This window comes from Diplotaxodon limnothrissa, linkage group LG22 (assembly GCF_057381915.1).
Source record: "Diplotaxodon limnothrissa isolate DT_005_m linkage group LG22, D_limnothrissa_male_GT1.1, whole genome shotgun sequence".
Classification (NCBI taxonomy): Eukaryota; Metazoa; Chordata; class Actinopteri; order Cichliformes; family Cichlidae; genus Diplotaxodon; species Diplotaxodon limnothrissa.
Genome location: NC_140616.1, coordinates 21,581,715 through 21,600,419, shown reverse-complemented (window position 1 = coordinate 21,600,419; position 18,705 = coordinate 21,581,715). Strand labels below are relative to the sequence as shown.

Sequence of the window (18,705 nt, the reverse complement as noted above, 5' to 3'; positions counted from 1 at the left end):
TAGATCCTGAGGTAGTTAAGTAAAAATGCATATTTAATTGGTTTTCCTGGGCAGCAGCAGTTCGGCACCATTTCCCTGTGTCAGTCGTGGCGCTGCCCTCAACTCTAAATATATATATATTTTTAATATAATTCTTTTTTGTTTATAGGTCTATCTGTAAAATGCATCCCAATTTATAAAATGCCACTTATCACAAGGGCAGGACGCCCCATATAATTCACCCTTTCAGGGGTCCTGTCCTAAAACAACCCCCCCTTAAACATGACCCACACAATCTGAGCCAACCCCCCTCCCCACGCCCCCTCCCCAAATAAATCTTTCAGGTGGTCCAAACAGGACCTTGATAGCAATGCCTTTTTCCATTCCAGAGAAAACTCATAAGAAAGCTTCACCAACCAATTAAACATCAAGAAAAAAAATATATATATAGACCAGGTGTTCGCTAAATCTGAAGTCAACCAAAACATCTTGTCATGTTTAAAGTACAACACCAAGGCGGTGATAGGAGGGGGCGGGGGTCCTTATTTCTTTGTGTTTCTAGTGTAAAAAGAAAACAAAAAAATACAAGTTTAAACACATCCTTTGGGGATGAGTAGAGCGGTTGAGGGGTGCGCACTTGTGAGGGCAGGTGACAACGGTGGGAGCCCTCAGGAGTACATTCTCGCAGAGATGCAGAGAGGCGGAGTGGGTGGAACTTTTAGAGGCGCAGGGTCTTTCTTTTTTTTCTTAAATCAGCTACGCAGTCCCAAGTAAGACGAGGGGAGGATGTTTGGTTGGGCTCCAACAACCTTTAACCCCTGAGATGAGCATTAGGACCCACTGCCGTCATCGTCTTCTCCCCTTCCTGGACTCTGCTGCATCTGTCCTTCTGTCGAGTCTTCTTGCAAGATTCGGTCACCGTTCCTCCAGGGCCGCTGGATGTTTATTTCCTGCGTGGCATTGGAGGTTGGGGTCCAGATGCAGGCTTAAGCTGCTGCTGCTGTTGCTGCCTCCTCACCTGGGCTAGGATCTCCTGAATCTTCCTCTGGGCCAGCTAGGTGACAAGAGGAACAAGTGTTAAGCTAAAACTGCCGAGCAAAGCATAAAATGAAGTGTACAAGGATGCCACGCAATCTGCCCTGAGAATGCTGACCTCCTGTGCAAAATGTTAGACAAATAGCCAAATTTATTAATTTTTTTTTTTTTTTAATCAATTTTGGAAGCATCTCAGCGTGCATAACGTTGTTCTTGTTATAAATGGAAATTAACTGTATGGCTACAGTGAAAGGCAAAGAATATATAGCAGTTTATTCAGTGTCAGAAAAACATGCCCAGAGCACTTTTCTTTTATGCAACTCACCTGGCATGCAAAGAAGTGTCCGCTGATCTTGACTATAACCTGGTCGTTCTCATCAGGCGTCTGGTCCCGGGGCACCACCACTTCTGCACAGGTCAAGTTCTGCAGTTCGTTTACCTGCACACACAGATCAAAATTAACTCAAAACATTTATTGGGGGCAAAAATATAAACTGAATATAATTCGGGCATGAAAGAATCTAGATTACCGTTTTCCCGCCCTTCCCAATAACTCGTCCAGCAGCAAAGGCGGGAACCTTGATATGCGCCTCCAGCTTCACCTCTTCCTTAGGTCCAAAGAAATTCTCTTCTTTTAACTTGCCAAAGATTCGACACTGAGCCTGCAGTCAGATGTGTTCAAGCACAGGTTAATCCTACCGAATTAGGTAAAAACTTCTTTCAGAAATACTTCTGCTCCACTAACACGCGAATAAATAAAATCAAGATAAATGCAAACTTCCGCTATGATTAAATAAAGTGACATCTTAATTTTTAATCTTAGCATGAGAGTTTAATGCATTTATTTGGCTGTGAACGTGCAACACCTTAAACTGAGCCTCTGGTGGTCCGACAATGATGACCATCCTCTGCTTCGCATCCATTCCTTCTGCAGGGGCGATCTGAAAGAGGTCATTAAGAAAAAGAAACTTCACTTATGCTCCAGTTCCCATCAAATGAAAACGGGAAGACGGCAAGCATCAAAATGTTATCATTGACATTCAGAGTCTCTACCCTCCTGTCAATCACTCACCTTGATTGAGGCTCCGGCAAAGTGTGACAGTTGTTTGATGTGTTGACCCTGTTTTCCAATGATGGCGCCCACTGCAAGTGCAGGAATGAACAGGTGAACAGTCTCCGATTCTGGGTGTCCCTGCTGGATATAAACAGCTTAGTACTACTGCGACTAGGAGAAGATCGCACGCACAGACCTCCCCCCCCAAGAACATTTGCTCAACTTTCAAACACCAACGCGCAAATGCCAACAGTCGATCTTGTGGAAGCTGTTAAACTCATTAAGTGTCATCGGCGCTTACACCCTCTGCTTGAAATCACTGGTTGATCAGAAGAGGCATGTTTGCCCCCGCAGCAGTAAACGCAGATGCTACCGTTATTGTCCAGTGGGGTTCCTACTCATTACTGATCAGCATGTTCCCAAAATCGTTGGGTGTTTTTGGGAACGTGCTGCATGCTCAGATTGGTGTTAAAACATTTGGCAAACAGTTGCACACCGATTCTGTTTACAGAAGCTATAGTCCGAGTTGGCTTAATGCAAAGGTTTACCGTTAGATGGAACTTGTTAATTTTTGCTAAGGAAAAAAAATAAAAATCTCAAGTGGACAGTAATGTTTAAATAAGCTATTACACTATGGAGCCTTAATGCAAACTGGACCAGGAAATCACCAGTCTCTAGTGCGGCTGACTCAAGATCTGAAAGGGAGGTGGTTGCACTGTCTCCCCCCCAAACAAAAAAAAACAAAAAAAAAACAGAAGAAGTAGTACTTGTTGGTTTTGGAGCGAGTCCAATTTTCCAGTCCATGTGCCAGCTGAGGGCACACTAACAAGTTGCTTTGGCAGGCTACAAAATGTGGAGAAGGGCTGTTGATTCAGAGGATGAACTTGCCGTTCAAACCTTCACCTTCCCTGACAACTCAAATGTCATTTAGCAGAAACAATCTCCTGAAACTGATCAGAGAAAGACAGCCTCCCTATTCACTTCACAAACACACTAGGAGCTGCCCAAATGTCACAAGAGGACAAAGTGGATGCAACCCCCCTAAAAAAATAAATAAAAATAAATAAACTCAAAACAAAACCCCACAGCAAGCAGCCACAAGCCGTGCAAAGCACTTTGGGGATGGGCAACTTACAGCAAGGGACTGGCTACTCGCTGACAGCATAGGAGCCCAAAATGGCCCTTCACCCCCATAAGGACTGCACTAAAGGGGAAAAAAACAAACATGATACCGAGTGGCTAAAGACAAAGTCTCTACTCTAACAGATTTCACCAACCTGACCCAAGGAACCAGCACACCAAGCGTAACAATTAAACATGGGCTGCCCTGGATTTGTGTAATGTAGTGTATGCAGTAAGCACATATCTGCAAGAGTGTCTCACTTACTCCAAATGATGAGCATCCACTATGGGCTCCAGGAGGTGTGATATTGGACATGGAGGGACCCATGCCTGTTGCTGTAGTGGGGAACAAACCTAAAGCATTCAGATTCAAGCCTGGAATCAAGTTGGATTGGAGCTGCAAAGAAAGGACAGCTCTGTTAGCAATTCACATCACCACCACATGGATTATCTAACCAACACTGCTATCACACATGATCTCTGGACAAAGGGAAAATACACACACCCCCCCCCCCCCCAGGAAAGAAAAAACAAAAACAAAAAACCCTCAAGCTTTAAGTTTAATTTCTCACAGCAGGAAACTGTCTCCTTTAGATATGCCTGCACTACTGGAAATGCTCCTTGCAGCCTGGAGGCAGCACACTTCACACCCACTCACTAGCTGAGCTGAAAGATGCACTGGACAATTAACCACGCTACATCACAGAATTTCTACTACTGAAGTGGACAAGTAAAGACTTCCAACAACAGCTGCCATCAAATCATATTCGTGTCTGCACATGCACCACTTTAGGTAAAGAAAACTTAAAAAAAAAAAAACTGACAATTTTCTGAATTAAACATCAACTCCCGAAGCAAAAAACAGCTCGACTTCAGCTGGGACTTTTGCAAACCCTGGACAAGCAAAATGAATCAAATTGTGAGCCTGAAGCATATTTTCTAGGACAGTCAGAAAATCTCAAATGAGGCATTGTCCACTTGGTAAACAACCGCACAGTGCAGCTTCAAGCTTTTTTCACATTCCTTGTAAACTCAGTTTCAACAGCTAAGAAGGAAGACTAATGGTACAGTCCCTCGCCACAATTTTATGGGGTTTTCCCCTCCCCAATTTTGATGGAAAATATATAAATAAAGGCCAAGGAAAGATATGAAGGGGGGAAAAAAAGAAAATCAGTTTAAGTGTGCTAAAAGATTGACTTCACTTATTGGTATTATTTTGATATAGCTCAGTCTTCATGTACAGAGCTTAACTGGAATAAATGTATAATTAATGAGATCATAGAAGGCAACTTTACACGCAGATTTAAAAAACAAAACAAAAAAAAAGAAAATCACAGCAGTGTAAGAATCACCTGTGGTTTAAAACCTGCTGGCGAAGGCTCAAAATATCAAGTGCGTTTTCCCATTTGATTGCCATGACCCATTAGTTTACATTTACATGACCTGCACCTCTTCCCAGTTACGTTGACAGTTTGTTTTTCATGAATGGTTTAAATGTGTAACGTTTGAATCGTGAGATGGGATTTCCTCCTCTTCCTTTCAGAAAAAGGGAGGTCCAGCTGATCCCATGCTAAAAGGAAGCAGTGATGCACCTTTCCTTAGCCTTCAAGGGAATTTCCTGGAGCTGTTATGATTTCCACAGACACATTGGGGGTTAGTGAGCTCTGCTAGGAAACTAAGAAAAATTTCCTCTTCACCCACAGGAGTAGCAAAAAATAAAATAAAATAAAAAAAATAAAAGTATTCCTTTCTACTGATTTCACAATACCTGACATGTGGAAGTGTCTTTTGTATTGAAGACTTAATACATAAACAAATAATAAAACACTAAAAATGTACACGTATCTTTACAAGAAAACTGAGGATGAAAGAGTGCCATTACACCATGGTAGTTTCAGATCACTCCCGTACATGTAAACGTCACTGTTCCAGTTCCTTGGCAGATTAATTTGTTATCTGATTTCTTGATTTTATGTAAACCCTAATCACAGAAAGTATCCTGGTGACTCTAAGACCTGCCAGAAAATCCCCACCTCCCCCACCCGGGGCCTGTTTAATGGCCATGTCTGGCCAGTGTACTTGAAAGCCAAGAACATTAACAGACCATCTACGTCACTTTTAAAGAAACCGGTCACATTTATATTTACTGGAACAAAGTTACTTCAGATTTCCCCTTTGAAAAAGTGATTCATTCAAATTTTAATTTTTTTTAAATTGCTTACGTTCATAGCAGCCATGTCACTCTCATAGGATTCCCTGATCTTCTTCATCACTTCCTCCTCAGCTTTTGCACATGCCTCAATGGAGCCCTTTACTGTGATGGTCCGTTCTGGGTTGTACAGGGTTAGGTCCTGAAGACTGGACAGAATAAAGGTTGGAGGTGCATTAGAACTTATTGTTCTAAGTGTGGTGTAATTTTATAAACCAACCTCACAGACTGCAAACTGTCAATAGGTAGAGTTTCAATGAACTCTTTGCAACTTACGGTGAGATTGTGATCTTGGTCCCCGTTTCCTGCTCAATTTTCTTCAGGTTGCGTCCTTCTTTACCTATTAATCTTCCCACAAAGCTGTTGTGTGCAAGGATCTTTAGTGGGATCTCCTCAGTACTGTGGGAAAAAGAGGTTGCGAAGTCAAATGAAAAACAAAATCTGATACAATCAGTTCTATTACTTTTCCTACATGCTGCAAACAGACAGGGCTGATATATTTTTAAGCAAAGCCAAGATATGACATCTGAACTCATAAGAAGTTAAAAATGGGAGCCATTATAGGGGCGTGGAAAGCTGTTTTTATGAAGCAGCTTTGATACGATTTGTCAAAGTGATTTATTTATAAAATTATAAATAACAGCATCACAGTTTGCAGTTATACCCTCATTTTAGTTCAGTGTAACAGTAGATTCAGCCAAAGGTTAATAGGTGACAAAACTGAACTAAGGTACACATTTACTTATTTTGTTATAAACTCACAACTTTGTGTCAAGGGCTTCCTTCTGCATGATGTCCATGATGGTTTTGCAAGCGTTCGAACAGCCTTCAGGGGTTGAGTGAATAGTGATGGGTTTCTCTGCAGCACCTGCATTCTCTTTTCTGTGGATGTCAATCCTGACACAAAGAAAAGGCGCTCATCATATCGCTGCTCAACGGCCAGCAGTGCAGAAAAGGAAAGGAGGACACCGCTGACGTGCGATGCCGAGTATAATTCCTGACCTCCGTGTACGTACTTTGAGTGGGTCTGTTTGGTGATGTTGCGGATAGTCGCGCCCTCCTTGCCAATGATCGCCCCTACAAACTGCGTGGGAACCAGCATGCGTAGCGGGATGTCTGACTGCACTTTAGGCCGGGCGCCCAAACCCGGAGAGCCAGACCGAGGGGGTCCGCGGGCATTAAAGCCTCTCCGGCCCCCTGCTGGAGGACCCTCTGGTGCCGCCGTCTCATCAGGGATGTAGGACACTTTCAAGGTATAGTTCTCCATCATAGATCCATTCAGCTTCTCCATTGCCCTGAAAAGAATTAAAGATGTTGGCATGTTAACCTCTCGATTGCTACCACCGAACGTTTAATTTAAGAGCAAAAGGCTTGCAGACATGGAGTAAAAAAAACTACACAAAGCTTCAAGTTTGACTCTTCATTAATTGAAGAAACCAAAAAGCAGGTAGGGACATTTAAACAAAGAGGTTTTAATGTAAATTATTTGTGTCTTAAGAACAAGGTCCAAACTCAACATTCCCAGCAGGTACTGGGGATCTGGCCAAACGCCACCTTACAGTCATCCTGTCAGCACTCACTCCTCATTAGCCTCAAGGATTTAGATTTTTAATGAACTGATCAATTATTCCAAGAGACTCTTCCAACCACTCTTGCAGAGTAGTATGATACATGTACACCAGGGGGCACCAGATGGCCAATTTAACCCCCTCCATCTCCAACACACACACACACAGCCCCAGTTATCATTGCATGTCAAATTAAACTAGACTGGGTGTTGGAAGGAGGAAATCAGGTGCACTGTAAGAACACTTGACAGAGGAACTTGATGTGGTGTCGAACACAATGTGGGGGGGGGAGGAGAAAAAAAAAAGGGGGGGGGAGCTTGAGCAGATTCATGTCAGAGGCATCAAGACAGATGAGATAGAGGTTAATGACGTGAACACTGTGTGTGCGCGTACTCACAGCCTCGCCTGGTCCTTGGTAGCATACCGAACATTGACAACTGCAGTCTCTGTATCAGTGTTTACTGTGAGAATACACAAAGTCAGCACACATCCAACAATGACGGTGAAAGTTGACCAACCTGGGTTACTCTAAAATTTCATTAGGAAGCTAATAAAGCATTTACTTGAAAACAATTGTACAGTAAGGAAGGATTTGGAAAAACTGATTTCAGTGCAGGGTGTGTCTTGTAACACTAGGCTTAATCAACAGCATATTTACCTTGTTCACAGCTCTGTACTGCACCATACTGAGCAAGCATACCATCCAAAACCTGAGGGGAGAGGGAAGAAAAAAATTAAATAAAATGAATAAATAAAAAAATGAGTACATTGTGTCTAAAGGATTTGATCTGAACCCACTGGTGAACAGAAGATCATCCAGAAGAACAGGCCTAGCCCACTGCCAGGACATACTCCACCAATTCTGGACCCAAGTTCAAAGATGAGTTACACTGATAAATTCGCTGCTTCTTGTAAAAGCTTGTCAACTCAAATTATGACACTCCCTGTGGGAAGCTGGTGCCTTTCATTCTTTATTTTTAATTGTTTTTTTTTTTAAATAAAACATTTTAAATAGAAAATCTTAGAAACGCTGTAAAAGGCAGACAAAAGCATAAATTGCATAATGAAGGACTTGTTTGTGGGATTTATTTGAATAGTGGCAAATGCACCAGATTAAGATCATCAGCATGTTGAATCCACACATAGAAGAGGCGTGTTGGGAGAAACCTTAGCATATGCACATAACAGAAAACCCCACCAAGACCACGGGACTTCGTTTCACAGATGTGATCAAATGTGAGCGAGAGGAGGAGGGGATAGCGAGCCGGCTCCCATCTGAGCTAAGACCTCCACCATGCTTGAACCCATGGCCACACCCTCAGGAGCTCAACCCCACTTTCTAGCCAACAGGACCGCATCCCCGCCTGTCCCACCTCGCACCCCAACCCTACCAACCAGACTGCCTCCCGCCTCTCTGCCATCTCCACTCTCCATCATTGGCTGCTCCAGCACCGATACGAGTTCCCTGAAGCTAGGAGTTACTGGCTGCTGGCTGGCTACTCTGCCTGTCCATCTACAGAGTCTGGCCAATGGGAATCCAGGCCATTCAGGAAAGGGTGGGGTACATTCCAGCAGGAAACAGCAGCAGCTGGGGGAGGGGTGCAAGTTCATGCTACACATTCTGTGAATCAGCGCACATGGAAGGGAAGGGGAAACAGTCCAGGCCCACCCACTCACTACAGCTCGTGAACACGCTGCTACTCTCGCCACCATTCTCTAGCTGGAAGGTTTTTACACACACAAAATATGACCCGTTTGTCTTATCTACCTGATAAGATACAAACAAGGCCTTTGCATCAAAAGACCTCTTTCTATTCAGTTCCTCCATTCATCTAAATCACCTCCCCCCTCGCTTTTGAGGGGAGAGGAATCTCCATGTCACCTTTAGAGAAAGCTGCCTCGCTACATAGGTACATACATACATGGGTGTATCTGGAGCTGGAGTTTAGGAACATGCGTAGGCAAAGCGAGCCCACCATTACTTACACAAAACCCTGAGCGTGTCCATAGCCATTTGATCATACTGACTGAAGCAGGCTGAAATCTAAAGTCATGCATTAACCTTTACACTCTTGTAGTTCAGAACAGTGTGGAACAATTGTGCAATTGAACATGAGAATTCTCTTGTTTGGCTTCCATGGTCTTGACAAAGCAGATTTTTTATTATTCCTTTTTTTTTTTTTTTTTTTTTTTATATATATAAATTGCGGTGCAAGCACACACCAAGACAGCTAAACCTCTGCAGTGGAGGTGATGTAGCTGGGGGGAGGGAGTCACGTAAAGCCGTGTTAAAGCTGCCACATTCCACATGCAAGTGCGTAATTTTGACTTTAGATAAATTGCAACATTTTAAAGCTTTTAAAAAAAAAAAAATCACTGCCAAAGTTCAAAAATTTGCAATTTAAGCTCACATAAAAAAAATTTTAGGTGTGCCCAACAGATTAGTGTGTAAGAACGTGGAGCAGACACCAGTTTGTGTTTTGTTTTTTTAAATGCAGGGGGGGGAGAAACAAAAAAGAAAAAAAAAAAAAAAAAAAAAGGTGCTACGCATGACACACACATACTGTTGCTCAACAGACCATTTCTTTCCCCTACTAATCAGGCAACGGCCTTGAAGTCCTGACCATGTCAAAGCTCAACATTTCTATTGGTATTCATCCCACCCCCCATTTCACGTGTAGCTTTTGTGCAAATTAATTACGTCAGCTTAGTTTAAACCTGTCAGAATACTCACTTCTTAACCTCATGAACTTATACATCTGAGAACAATTTTGTAAAATTTAAAAATCAGTTTTCTGAAGAATTTACAGAAGAGAAAATTTGTTTGGGGTTTTTTTGGAAGGGGGGTGTCTAATATATCAAGGTACACTATGAAACTCAAAAATCAAGTCAAATAATACACCCTGTAAATACTACTTTATGTAGCAGCTGTCATTTTGGAGCTGAATAGCAAACACTAAGTCTTGAACTGTTATTTCAGACAATGCTTAAAATACAGGGGTTTTTTTTTTACAGTTTAATGCAACAGCGTAATAATCCTCAAATTGTGCATTGCGTAAAATGTGTCCAGCAAATTAAGATCCACCTCACTTCCATGTGAGCTTGCACCGCTAACCATCTCACAAACCTGACAAAAGCATTACAGATGTGTCTGTTGCAGTGGTCTGCATACAATTGAGCAAGGGCTGATTTTATTTTGCCACCTTTCTCAATGTCAGGTACTGATACCTGTAGCAAATAATAAAACTACCAATACCCACATGCATTGTATGTTTTAGACAAAGAAAAATTCACAAGTATCAAACAAGTAAAATGACAATTTAAAGGAAAAAAATAATGCACTGCCATACACTAAAGGAGGACTTAAAGCCAGGCCAACCCCTGGGTTGCATGAATCTTTCACAACCCTTCAGACAACACTGATTTATTTTTAATTCATTTCCACTTTTTTTTTTTCCACATTGAAAGTGAAAGCCTCATCTCACACACACACACAAACAAGCCCATGTGATCAGTGGTGAAGGACACCATGGCAAAACAATCAACTCACGTTTCCCCATTTAAAAACATCAGCATGCAGCTTTTTTGTTTTACAAGTCTCTGCGAGCAGCAAACGCATGTAGATCCAGTGCTACAAACATACTCCTGCCTGAGCCCGTCAGCATCATCTGGAGAGTCTACCCTCATTAAATCTTTTTTTTCCCTAAAAAGCCAAAACACCACAACACTCAAAGGTAGTGAAAATTTAATAAAAACAAATTAAAATCTCTAATCCCGACTGTCAACTGCCTAGTGACATTAGTAAGAGTCCCCCACCCTCCTTACCCACCGATACCGGTCAGTATGTTGCACTAAGCTACAGCAGCCAAAGTCAAACTAATCATCAAGTGCATGCTCAATTGAAACCCAAAAGGAGGCAAGGTAACTCCAGAGGCCACTAAACGAGAGCCCAGTTGGGCTGCCCCATGGTGCCCCGCCCTGGAAGCGGTTAGCAGCCTGTTAGCACTCACCTCCCACTGCATGTGAGGCGGGATGTTCCTGATCTGCAGCTTACAGCTCCTGGAGAGAGAACAAGAGGGAAAGAGGGTGAGGGGTGAATGGATAAAGAAAGTGAAGGTAGATGGGACAAAAGATGGAAGAGAAAGCAACAGCTAGTTAATAAGTGACAATACCAAGGATAATATAGAAGAGGTTTGTGTTTTGTTTTGGGGTTTTTAAAAAAAAAAAAACAAAAAAAACCAAAGGACTTATTTCTCAGTAAGATGGACACTGACAGAAGGTCTTTAATTCCACTCTAAACTCAGGTGTACTGAAACAGCCTGCATGAAATAGAAAGGAGAGAAAAAAAAAAAAAAAAAGTGGGGTAGTTTAGTTTCGAGTTTCCCAAAATTCAAATTAATGTAACACACGCACACAATCACATACACCACGCCCTTCTCCCAAATTACCAGCTGTGTTACAGAGAGCAAAGAGTGACAAGGGGAAGAAGGGAAGAAGGGGACAAGAGGGGGGGAAAAAGTAAATCCAACAGATGGTGGTAGTAGTAAGATGCATCACGAAGAAAGCTGGGGGGGGGAAGAAAACACATCTACGCAACCTGACTCTAGCATGCATCCTATAGTACAGAATCATGAGATTTTAACAACTTCAAGTCTCAGACCCATTGGGTTTTTTTGGGTTGTTCCCCCCCCCTCGTCTCTTCTTACATCACACTACATAGGAAGACTCCAAAAAAAAAAAAAAAAAAAAAAAAAAAAAAAAAGGCACTTGCTCAGAGTGTGCATGCAGAAGATGCAAGTGAAGACAAACAGTTGAGTTTTGCATTGTTGCATAGGAAGGAATAATTGAGACAGAATTATTGCTTATGGCTCCCACTTTCATTATGTTTACAGCTGCATAAGTGTAGTGGTTATGTGTGGAGGTCATGCAGACAGTAGGCCTTCTGAATCAGTTACTCTAAGTTTCATAAGGGTCTGTCTGCATGTTGTGTAAAAATGTGAGAAAAGTACAAGCCACTCCAAAGTCCACTGCCTGTTGACACACACACCTAAAGAAAAAGGCGTACATATGGCTTGGAGCTGAGGCATGCGCGCACACACACACACACACACACACACACGACGTGGAATGAAACCTTGACCCCAGACCAGTTCCACATCGCCTTTACATGCACATTATACACACGTCGCACATTATACACACACACAGTTCCGTGCAGTCAGTTTAGCGTTACGTGCACATTTTTGCCCCTTGTGTAAAGTCTAGAATTTCACTACATATTTTCACCCCCTTTTCTCTCAAATGTCCCCGAGCGCCTCTGGATCTACATGTACTGGGCAGATTTATTTTTTCTTTTCTTCTAAAAAGACCATTAACAGTGTGGTAGTTTGCACAAGATGGCACCTTTCAACATGCAGCATTGATGAACTCCCCTTTTACACAGTGAACTTAATTTTTAAGATCAAGAGTCACTACACAAATTTGAAACTTTCCATACATGAATGTGCGCACACTAAAAATTGTACTGCATGTGTACAATAAGGCAGCGGTCCCCAACCCCCGGGCCTCGGACCGGTACGTGAGTCGTTTGGTACCGGGCCGCGAGAGTTGAGGCTCAGGTGTGAAATGTATGGTTTTCAGGGTTTTTAAATCGGTTTTCAGCGTTATTTTGTTATCGTTTTGATCATTAACTCGGATTTCCTGGGTCTTTTCACGTGTGTTATGAATAAATCTTTTTTTCGGTACCAGTTTTATTTTGTTGTATTTATCCGCGACACATTAAAGGCCGGTCCGTGAAAAATATTGTCGGGCATAAACCGGTCTGTGGCGCAAAAAAGGTTGGAGACCGCTGCAATAAGGGCCATAAAGCTGAAATTACTCAACTTAGCCACTAGGACTACAGTCACACTTATAGGGGTACAATATATTTAGTACCACGCATTAAAGAAACTACTTAACTCTAAATGGGCAAATTGTAAAGAAAACTTCCCAAATAACTCCCACCAGGAATTTCAGCCCTTTCCGGCCCACTGTGCCATTCCTGGCTGATCTTGCAGCATCTCCCCACACATTTGGTATGCTCTGCATTGCGGTGGGAACGCCATGCGAAATGTGCAAATGCACAAAGCACTTCCAGTTGGATTAACCTATACCCACCCACCCACACACACAAGAAGTCAGCCAGGGTATGTGGTGGGGTGGGGGTGTGTGGGTGGTATACATTCCCCAGTCCCAGTCTTTGATTTGGGGAGGGGTGGGTGTGTGTGAGGCTGTGTGAGTGGGGTGTGGTATGGGGGGGGGATAGCCCAGTTTCAAGCAAGGGTAACAAGGGCCCTCTCTGCCCCGTGGGGGTGGGGCCCCGTTGCCATGGACACAGACAAGTCCACTGACAGGAACATGTAGAGCAGGGTTAAAAGTGGGAGGGGGAGGAAAGGAGGGAGGGCCAAGAGTGACTAGGGTTGGCTCGTCATGTGATGGCCAGGAGGAGGCCGAGCACCTTATTTACTTTCAAACGGACCAACATTCTACACATTCGTCCCCATTCTTGGAGCCCAGCTGAGACCTGTGGCCTCCTGATGGGAGACAGTGCATACAGGTGGTTTCAATAGACACGTATACACAAGCATGCAAATGTATACTACAACAGCGTTCATAAGTTGAGCAGAATAATGCTACATGATACCTGTAGTCATCTCCATTTCTTTTCCTCACTCATCCCGCCCCCATAATGAAGCACTGTACGTCAACACCATTGTTGACAGAGAGAAACACACGAGGTCTGTGCTCAACGCCCATCCACAGCCACTGCTTATTCAGAAGGCAGAGGTTCTGAATGACTGAACTCCACACAGTCTGGTTTCCACTGCCCTCACAGGCCTTACGTGCATGCAAACCATGAACCCAATAAACTACATTAATGCATTTGGATATATTGAAATTCTTGGCAGTTCCAGAGTTGAACAGTTAGAGCTTGCCATATGCGAAAAGCCATTATGCACCGATGTCTTTACCTCCAGATCTTACAGAACAGGTTTAAGAACAAGCTATAAGTGCAATGCCAGTCTGATTTGAGTCTAGACTGAGGGAGAGTTAGCATTTGCCTGCAGTCCAAGTAAAACAAGGGGCCACATTCATAATTCTCTGGCACCCCAACTCATCTTTTTCTTTTTTTTTTGGAGGGGGGGGTGCAGGTGGGGCCCCACGCTGACCCTGTGACCGAGAATTCTTACACTAGGAGTGATTTCTATAAGCAACCATGAGAAGTTTGAGTACTGTCTCAATTTAATTTACAATTTAAACCCAGCTTTAGAAACAAAATCACCAGTACTAAAATGTTACTAAAGAACTGAGTTTAAAGGAAGTTGTGTACATTTAAACATGCGTGTTTGATGTCGGTCTTCCTCTCAAATACACATACCCCACCCCCTTACACCCCCTTACAACCATGCCATTTTCTTTCTTCCAGTACATGTGCACATATGTGCACGTGGGAATGGGCAAGTTGCATTTTTTTACGTTGTTGGAAAAAAATAAAAAATAAAAATATCCAAGTAGCGAGTAGAATTCAACCCTATACACCACCTCAATTTGGGTTTACCTGTGGTGCAATTGCATCATAGGAGATTTTTAAAACCATTTATTTATTAGTTGTTTTTTGGGTTTTTTTTATGTCTACGTACACAAATACATGAAAATATGAAACTAGGTCAGAGCTTTACACAACTGAATTTTTAAGCTGAAGAAAAATTACAGGCTTTCCACAGAACAATCGTATAAAGGAGATATTGGCGAGAATAAGTGAATGTTATCTTTAAAATGGCGGATTTTTTTTTGCTTCAAAAGACTTTAACACATTTTTTTTTTTAGGAAAAGGTCACGCAACGTAAAAAGCAAACGTTCATAAATTAACTCAAAGTTAAATAACCAAAAGCGCCGTGTATGTGCAGAAAATGAGTTTCCAATTAAATAATTACGTTGCGTTATACTGTTAATGCCTACAGCCCATTTTTTAAGACTCCTTAAGACAAACCCAATGTTACACCAAATGCATAGATCATAATTTTGGTGCCCCTTTGGTCACACGCGTGATAGAGGCATGAGAATACGCACAAAATTATTATTATTTTTTTTAATGTAATTGGGCTCTAACCTGGTTCGCTTGAAACTATAAAAATACCACATCCCCACAAACCATGTCATCGTATTCAGTGGAATCTGTATGAACTCCAAACTATAGCCACCCCACCCTTGATCCTCGTCTGCTCTAGCACTTCCCCCTTAAGGTTCAAAGGTGATTGGCCAAGCCCCCCCCCCAGTTCATATTTTCAAGCTGGAGTGCAAAGAGGGGCCCCAGTGTCCGTGTGTGTGTATGCGCGTGTGTGTAGCGTATACTCAGAATACTGTTCCCATTGACTGTGTTCCATGTAGCAAAGGAAGGGCACGTTTTTTTACCTTTCTGAAATGTGGCGCAAACTCGACTCGGTGTGCACAAAAACACAATCACCACAGCGTTTAGAGGGGACGTCTGAAGATCTGACGCAAATTCTCATTTAAGTACACCTGGTTTATTTAACCAAGCTACAATTTAGACCAACAGCCCACCGGGAAATGCTTCTGTGATGTCCACGTGGAAAATACATTTCATGTAAAGGTCTCGCGAATTCTGCGTTTGCTCCATTTTATATCCAAAACGCTTTAAATAAATACAAGTCACGGGGAGCAGTTTTTTTTTAATGCCAACGTGTTTCAGCAGGAATTTGTAATTTCAAGTGTGACCCATTTCTTTACATAAGAGCAGATCAGTTAAACGTTGAGAGCAAACAATGCAAACCTGCAATACTAGTCAGAAATTGCCGCAACTATCATCAACCAAAAGCAATTTAATTCAGGAAAATGCTAATTTTTCACCAAACAGCATCGCCACCAAATAATATAAAAATACACACACACCATGTCAAAAATGGCCCTTATTTTTAAGTCCACTGCACATATTCCGAGAACCACACAAAAAAAATATATTGTGCACCTTTGGAAATCATACACCGTACCGCCCAGTGTGGTTACGGGTGTCTAACTCTGAAACCATAGGGTTTTCGTGACTTGGGTCCCAAACCTCCCATTCCACTCGCGTTTGGAGTCCATCTCATGCAACAGCAGCACAATGTGCTGAGGAGGGCGGAAGCGTAGGGCAAACAAGGGAGAATGACGGGCAGATCATTCTCAAATGGACGACTTCACAAGGCCTGTACGCCTCAAATCCAGCCTGCACTCACTCAGCACACATTTCAGCCTGCACACTTTGGTACTCGCCCTGAGCTTTGTGCTTTAATATCGCCAAGAACTGCACATATACACTAAACACATACACACGAGGGAATGGAGCAAGCGAGGAGAAGACAACCATGAGGTGGTTTAACTCAAATGCACGACGGTTTTGGGAGCACCCCCTCAGTCATGGCGAGAGGAAGGAACAGAGCGCCATACGCCCCTTTTATTTGACCCCAAAAAGCATTCAGGGAAAAAAGAAAGAGGGGGGGGGGGGGGGGGGGGGTGATGGGCGTACGTATTTTAACTAAAATAAATATGTAAAGCTTGGCAACAAACACACATGCAGCATTATTAAAACACACTCGCACAGACACACACACGAGGTCAAAGTAAAAAAAAAAAAAAAAGAGAGTGACGAGGAAGAGAGGGTGACTACAATTTAAAAATATATGTGGGGCTTCTACGAGTTTAACCAAGCACTATTTAATAAAAACCCACGTACCTTTGACGTTTAGGGACCGAGTGCTCCACTTCGAGAACTTTTCCGTGAAGTTCAACTTTACCTTAAAAAGAAAAGAGAAATTTAAATTAGCAAAATACAGCTACGTTAATTTCATTAACCACATGACATCTCGTGTAGGCCTCCATACTGCTGAGTAAACAACCACCCCCCAAAAAAAGAAAACAGGGGTTAATGTTTACTACTAAAAATCCAGAGAAGCATACATAAGCATGACTGCGAGCTGGATATTTCTCGCATAGGAGCACAAATTGTTCAAAGTGTGCGAGACACTGGTAGCACGAGGACAAATGAGCCTGACATTAGCACTATTCGTAAAAATAGTGAACGAGTTTAGCTCAGCTGTTACGTGTTCTGTAGGTGCACGCTTAACTTGAAATTAGACAACAAGCCGTGAAGGGTTGGAGTGATTAATGTACAAAAAAAAAAGCTAAATGTGGATTGCCTGCCTGAGTTTGTGTTGGCCAAATGTAGGCCAACACAATTAAACCACCTGGTGTGTCAGCATGGACGAAATGGCTTCACAGTATAGCGAGTGGAGGCTGTTGGAGAAGGCCTGTATTTTGAAACCTGGAGAAGAGTGAAAGTTCCAGTAGAAACTGGTGAAAGCGACGACACATTACTCTTCAATCGTGCCAAGCTGGGGCTGTGTGATAGAGCTCAAGGGTTCACTTCACGGCTTCCACAACCCCCGCTCGCTGTCCTGAACGGACATAACGCGCATTGCTCACACTGAGCAGTTTACTCTAGCATTTTACCAAGCCACACTCAGTCAAATTACAAGGGCAGAATTTCACTCAAACCTGGGGGAAGCCATTTGTGTGAGCCCCACGGTGTCAAAAGGCCAAGTAAAGGTTGTGTGAGAGAAAGAAACGCTTGGATACACCCCCCACCCTACAGGACTACATGCGTTTCTCATAGGGTACCCCCCACCACCAACACCAGAAGTAAAGCAATCTTCACACAATTGCAGCAGTTTGGGATAATTTCCTAATAGCACCTTTTTGCCCCAGATTGTCTCACCTGAAAGAACATCGATGGCCTTCATTGCTGCCTTCTCATCCGGGCAATCCACAAACGCATAGCCAGTTTTGACAAGAAATGGACCACTGTGCGGAATCTTCCACTGCTCAAAGATAGTTTCGAAGTCCTCCTCGCTCGCCTCTGCGCTTACGTTGCCAATGTATAGCTTATTCATGTTCTGCGCCGAAAGGGACAATCTTTACGCTGAGGGAGAGATAGTTATTTGCTCTCGCGGATGTGCAGTGTTTGGAGTAGCCTAAATCGCCTTTACTACTACGGAGTGGCTGTAGCGTGCTTCCCGGTCGTTCAAGCCACAGATAGATTTAAACTGGCAGCCCCACGGTGCGTTTGCGCTCCCTCGCCCCTCTGTCTCTATCGCGCAATAAATAAATGCTCAATTATTAATCTCGTGTCTCCGAACGATGGCGGGCTGGGTGAAAAGGAGGAGAAACTACTTTGTGTCTTCCTCCAAACCCCTTGGCAAAGAGACAGAGAATGTCACACACGGTAAGGCTGGCGCCCGCCTCTAAGTCTAGAACCTAGAATAAGAAGAAGAAGAAGGGGGGAGAGAAAAAAATCCTCAGCTATTCCGGCTTTTTTGAATGAGCCACGTGTTCAAACTACAAATCAGCCCACACGTGAGGAATCCCAATTGCTCAATTAAGTGTTTGGGATTGGGGAAAATTGCACGGGAGTCTGGGGTGGGGACAGCAAAGGGGAGTGAAGAAAAAAAGGAGGGGAAGAGTGGATTGGTGTTGGGAAAAAACCTGGCGAGCTTTGTGCGTAAAGGGATTCCGTGAGAAACTAGTGTATCTTTACTAGAATCACATTCGTGTGCCTTTCTCTGCACAGCCTCGACTCTCATTGGTCAAATGAGGAATAGTAAAAACGGCGGTGCGCGCACGCACGCCCATAGCAGGGAGACGCT

At 43.1% G+C, this 18,705-nt stretch overlaps 1 protein-coding gene across 3 annotated transcripts; it reads right to left on the bottom strand.

The window, feature by feature from the left end:
• Positions 1–603: 603 nt before the first annotated feature.
• Positions 604–18,073, bottom strand: igf2bp3 (insulin-like growth factor 2 mRNA binding protein 3). Of its 3 annotated transcripts, none has more exons than XM_085345770.1 (16): positions 17,778–18,073; positions 16,737–16,797; positions 10,978–11,026; positions 7,626–7,677; positions 7,365–7,428; positions 6,416–6,694; positions 6,162–6,296; positions 5,676–5,798; positions 5,413–5,548; positions 3,456–3,587; positions 3,204–3,272; positions 2,087–2,206; positions 1,881–1,955; positions 1,545–1,676; positions 1,340–1,453; positions 604–1,033 (listed from the first exon to the last, which is right to left on the bottom strand). In XM_085345770.1, exons 1-16 carry the CDS (start codon positions 17,950–17,952, stop codon positions 923–925), a joined length of 1,827 nt encoding a protein of 608 aa, XP_085201896.1. In that variant the 5' UTR covers positions 17,953–18,073; the 3' UTR covers positions 604–922. The 3 variants fall into 3 exon arrangements, with proteins under 3 accessions (XP_085201896.1, XP_085201898.1, XP_085201897.1); XM_085345772.1 differs by lacking the exon at positions 3,204–3,272 and adding an exon at positions 2,515–2,517 and having other exon boundaries at positions 2,087–2,223; positions 3,476–3,587; XM_085345771.1 differs by lacking the exon at positions 3,204–3,272.
• Positions 18,074–18,705: the final 632 nt, after the last annotated feature.

Bases quoted from the DNA above. Each gene is read 5' to 3' on its own strand.
- igf2bp3 (XM_085345770.1), bottom strand. From the start codon at position 17,952: ATGAATAAGCTATACATTGGCAACGTAAGCGCAGAGGCGAGCGAGGAG. The intron at 6,695-7,364 runs GTGAGTACGCGC...AATTCTTTTCAG, and splicing joins ACCAAGGACCAGGCGAGGCT to GGCAATGGAGAAGCTGAATG. The intron at 3,273-3,455 runs GTAAGTGAGACA...TTTCCCCTTTAG, and splicing joins GTGGATGCTCATCATTTGGA to TGCAGTCCTTATGGGGGTGA.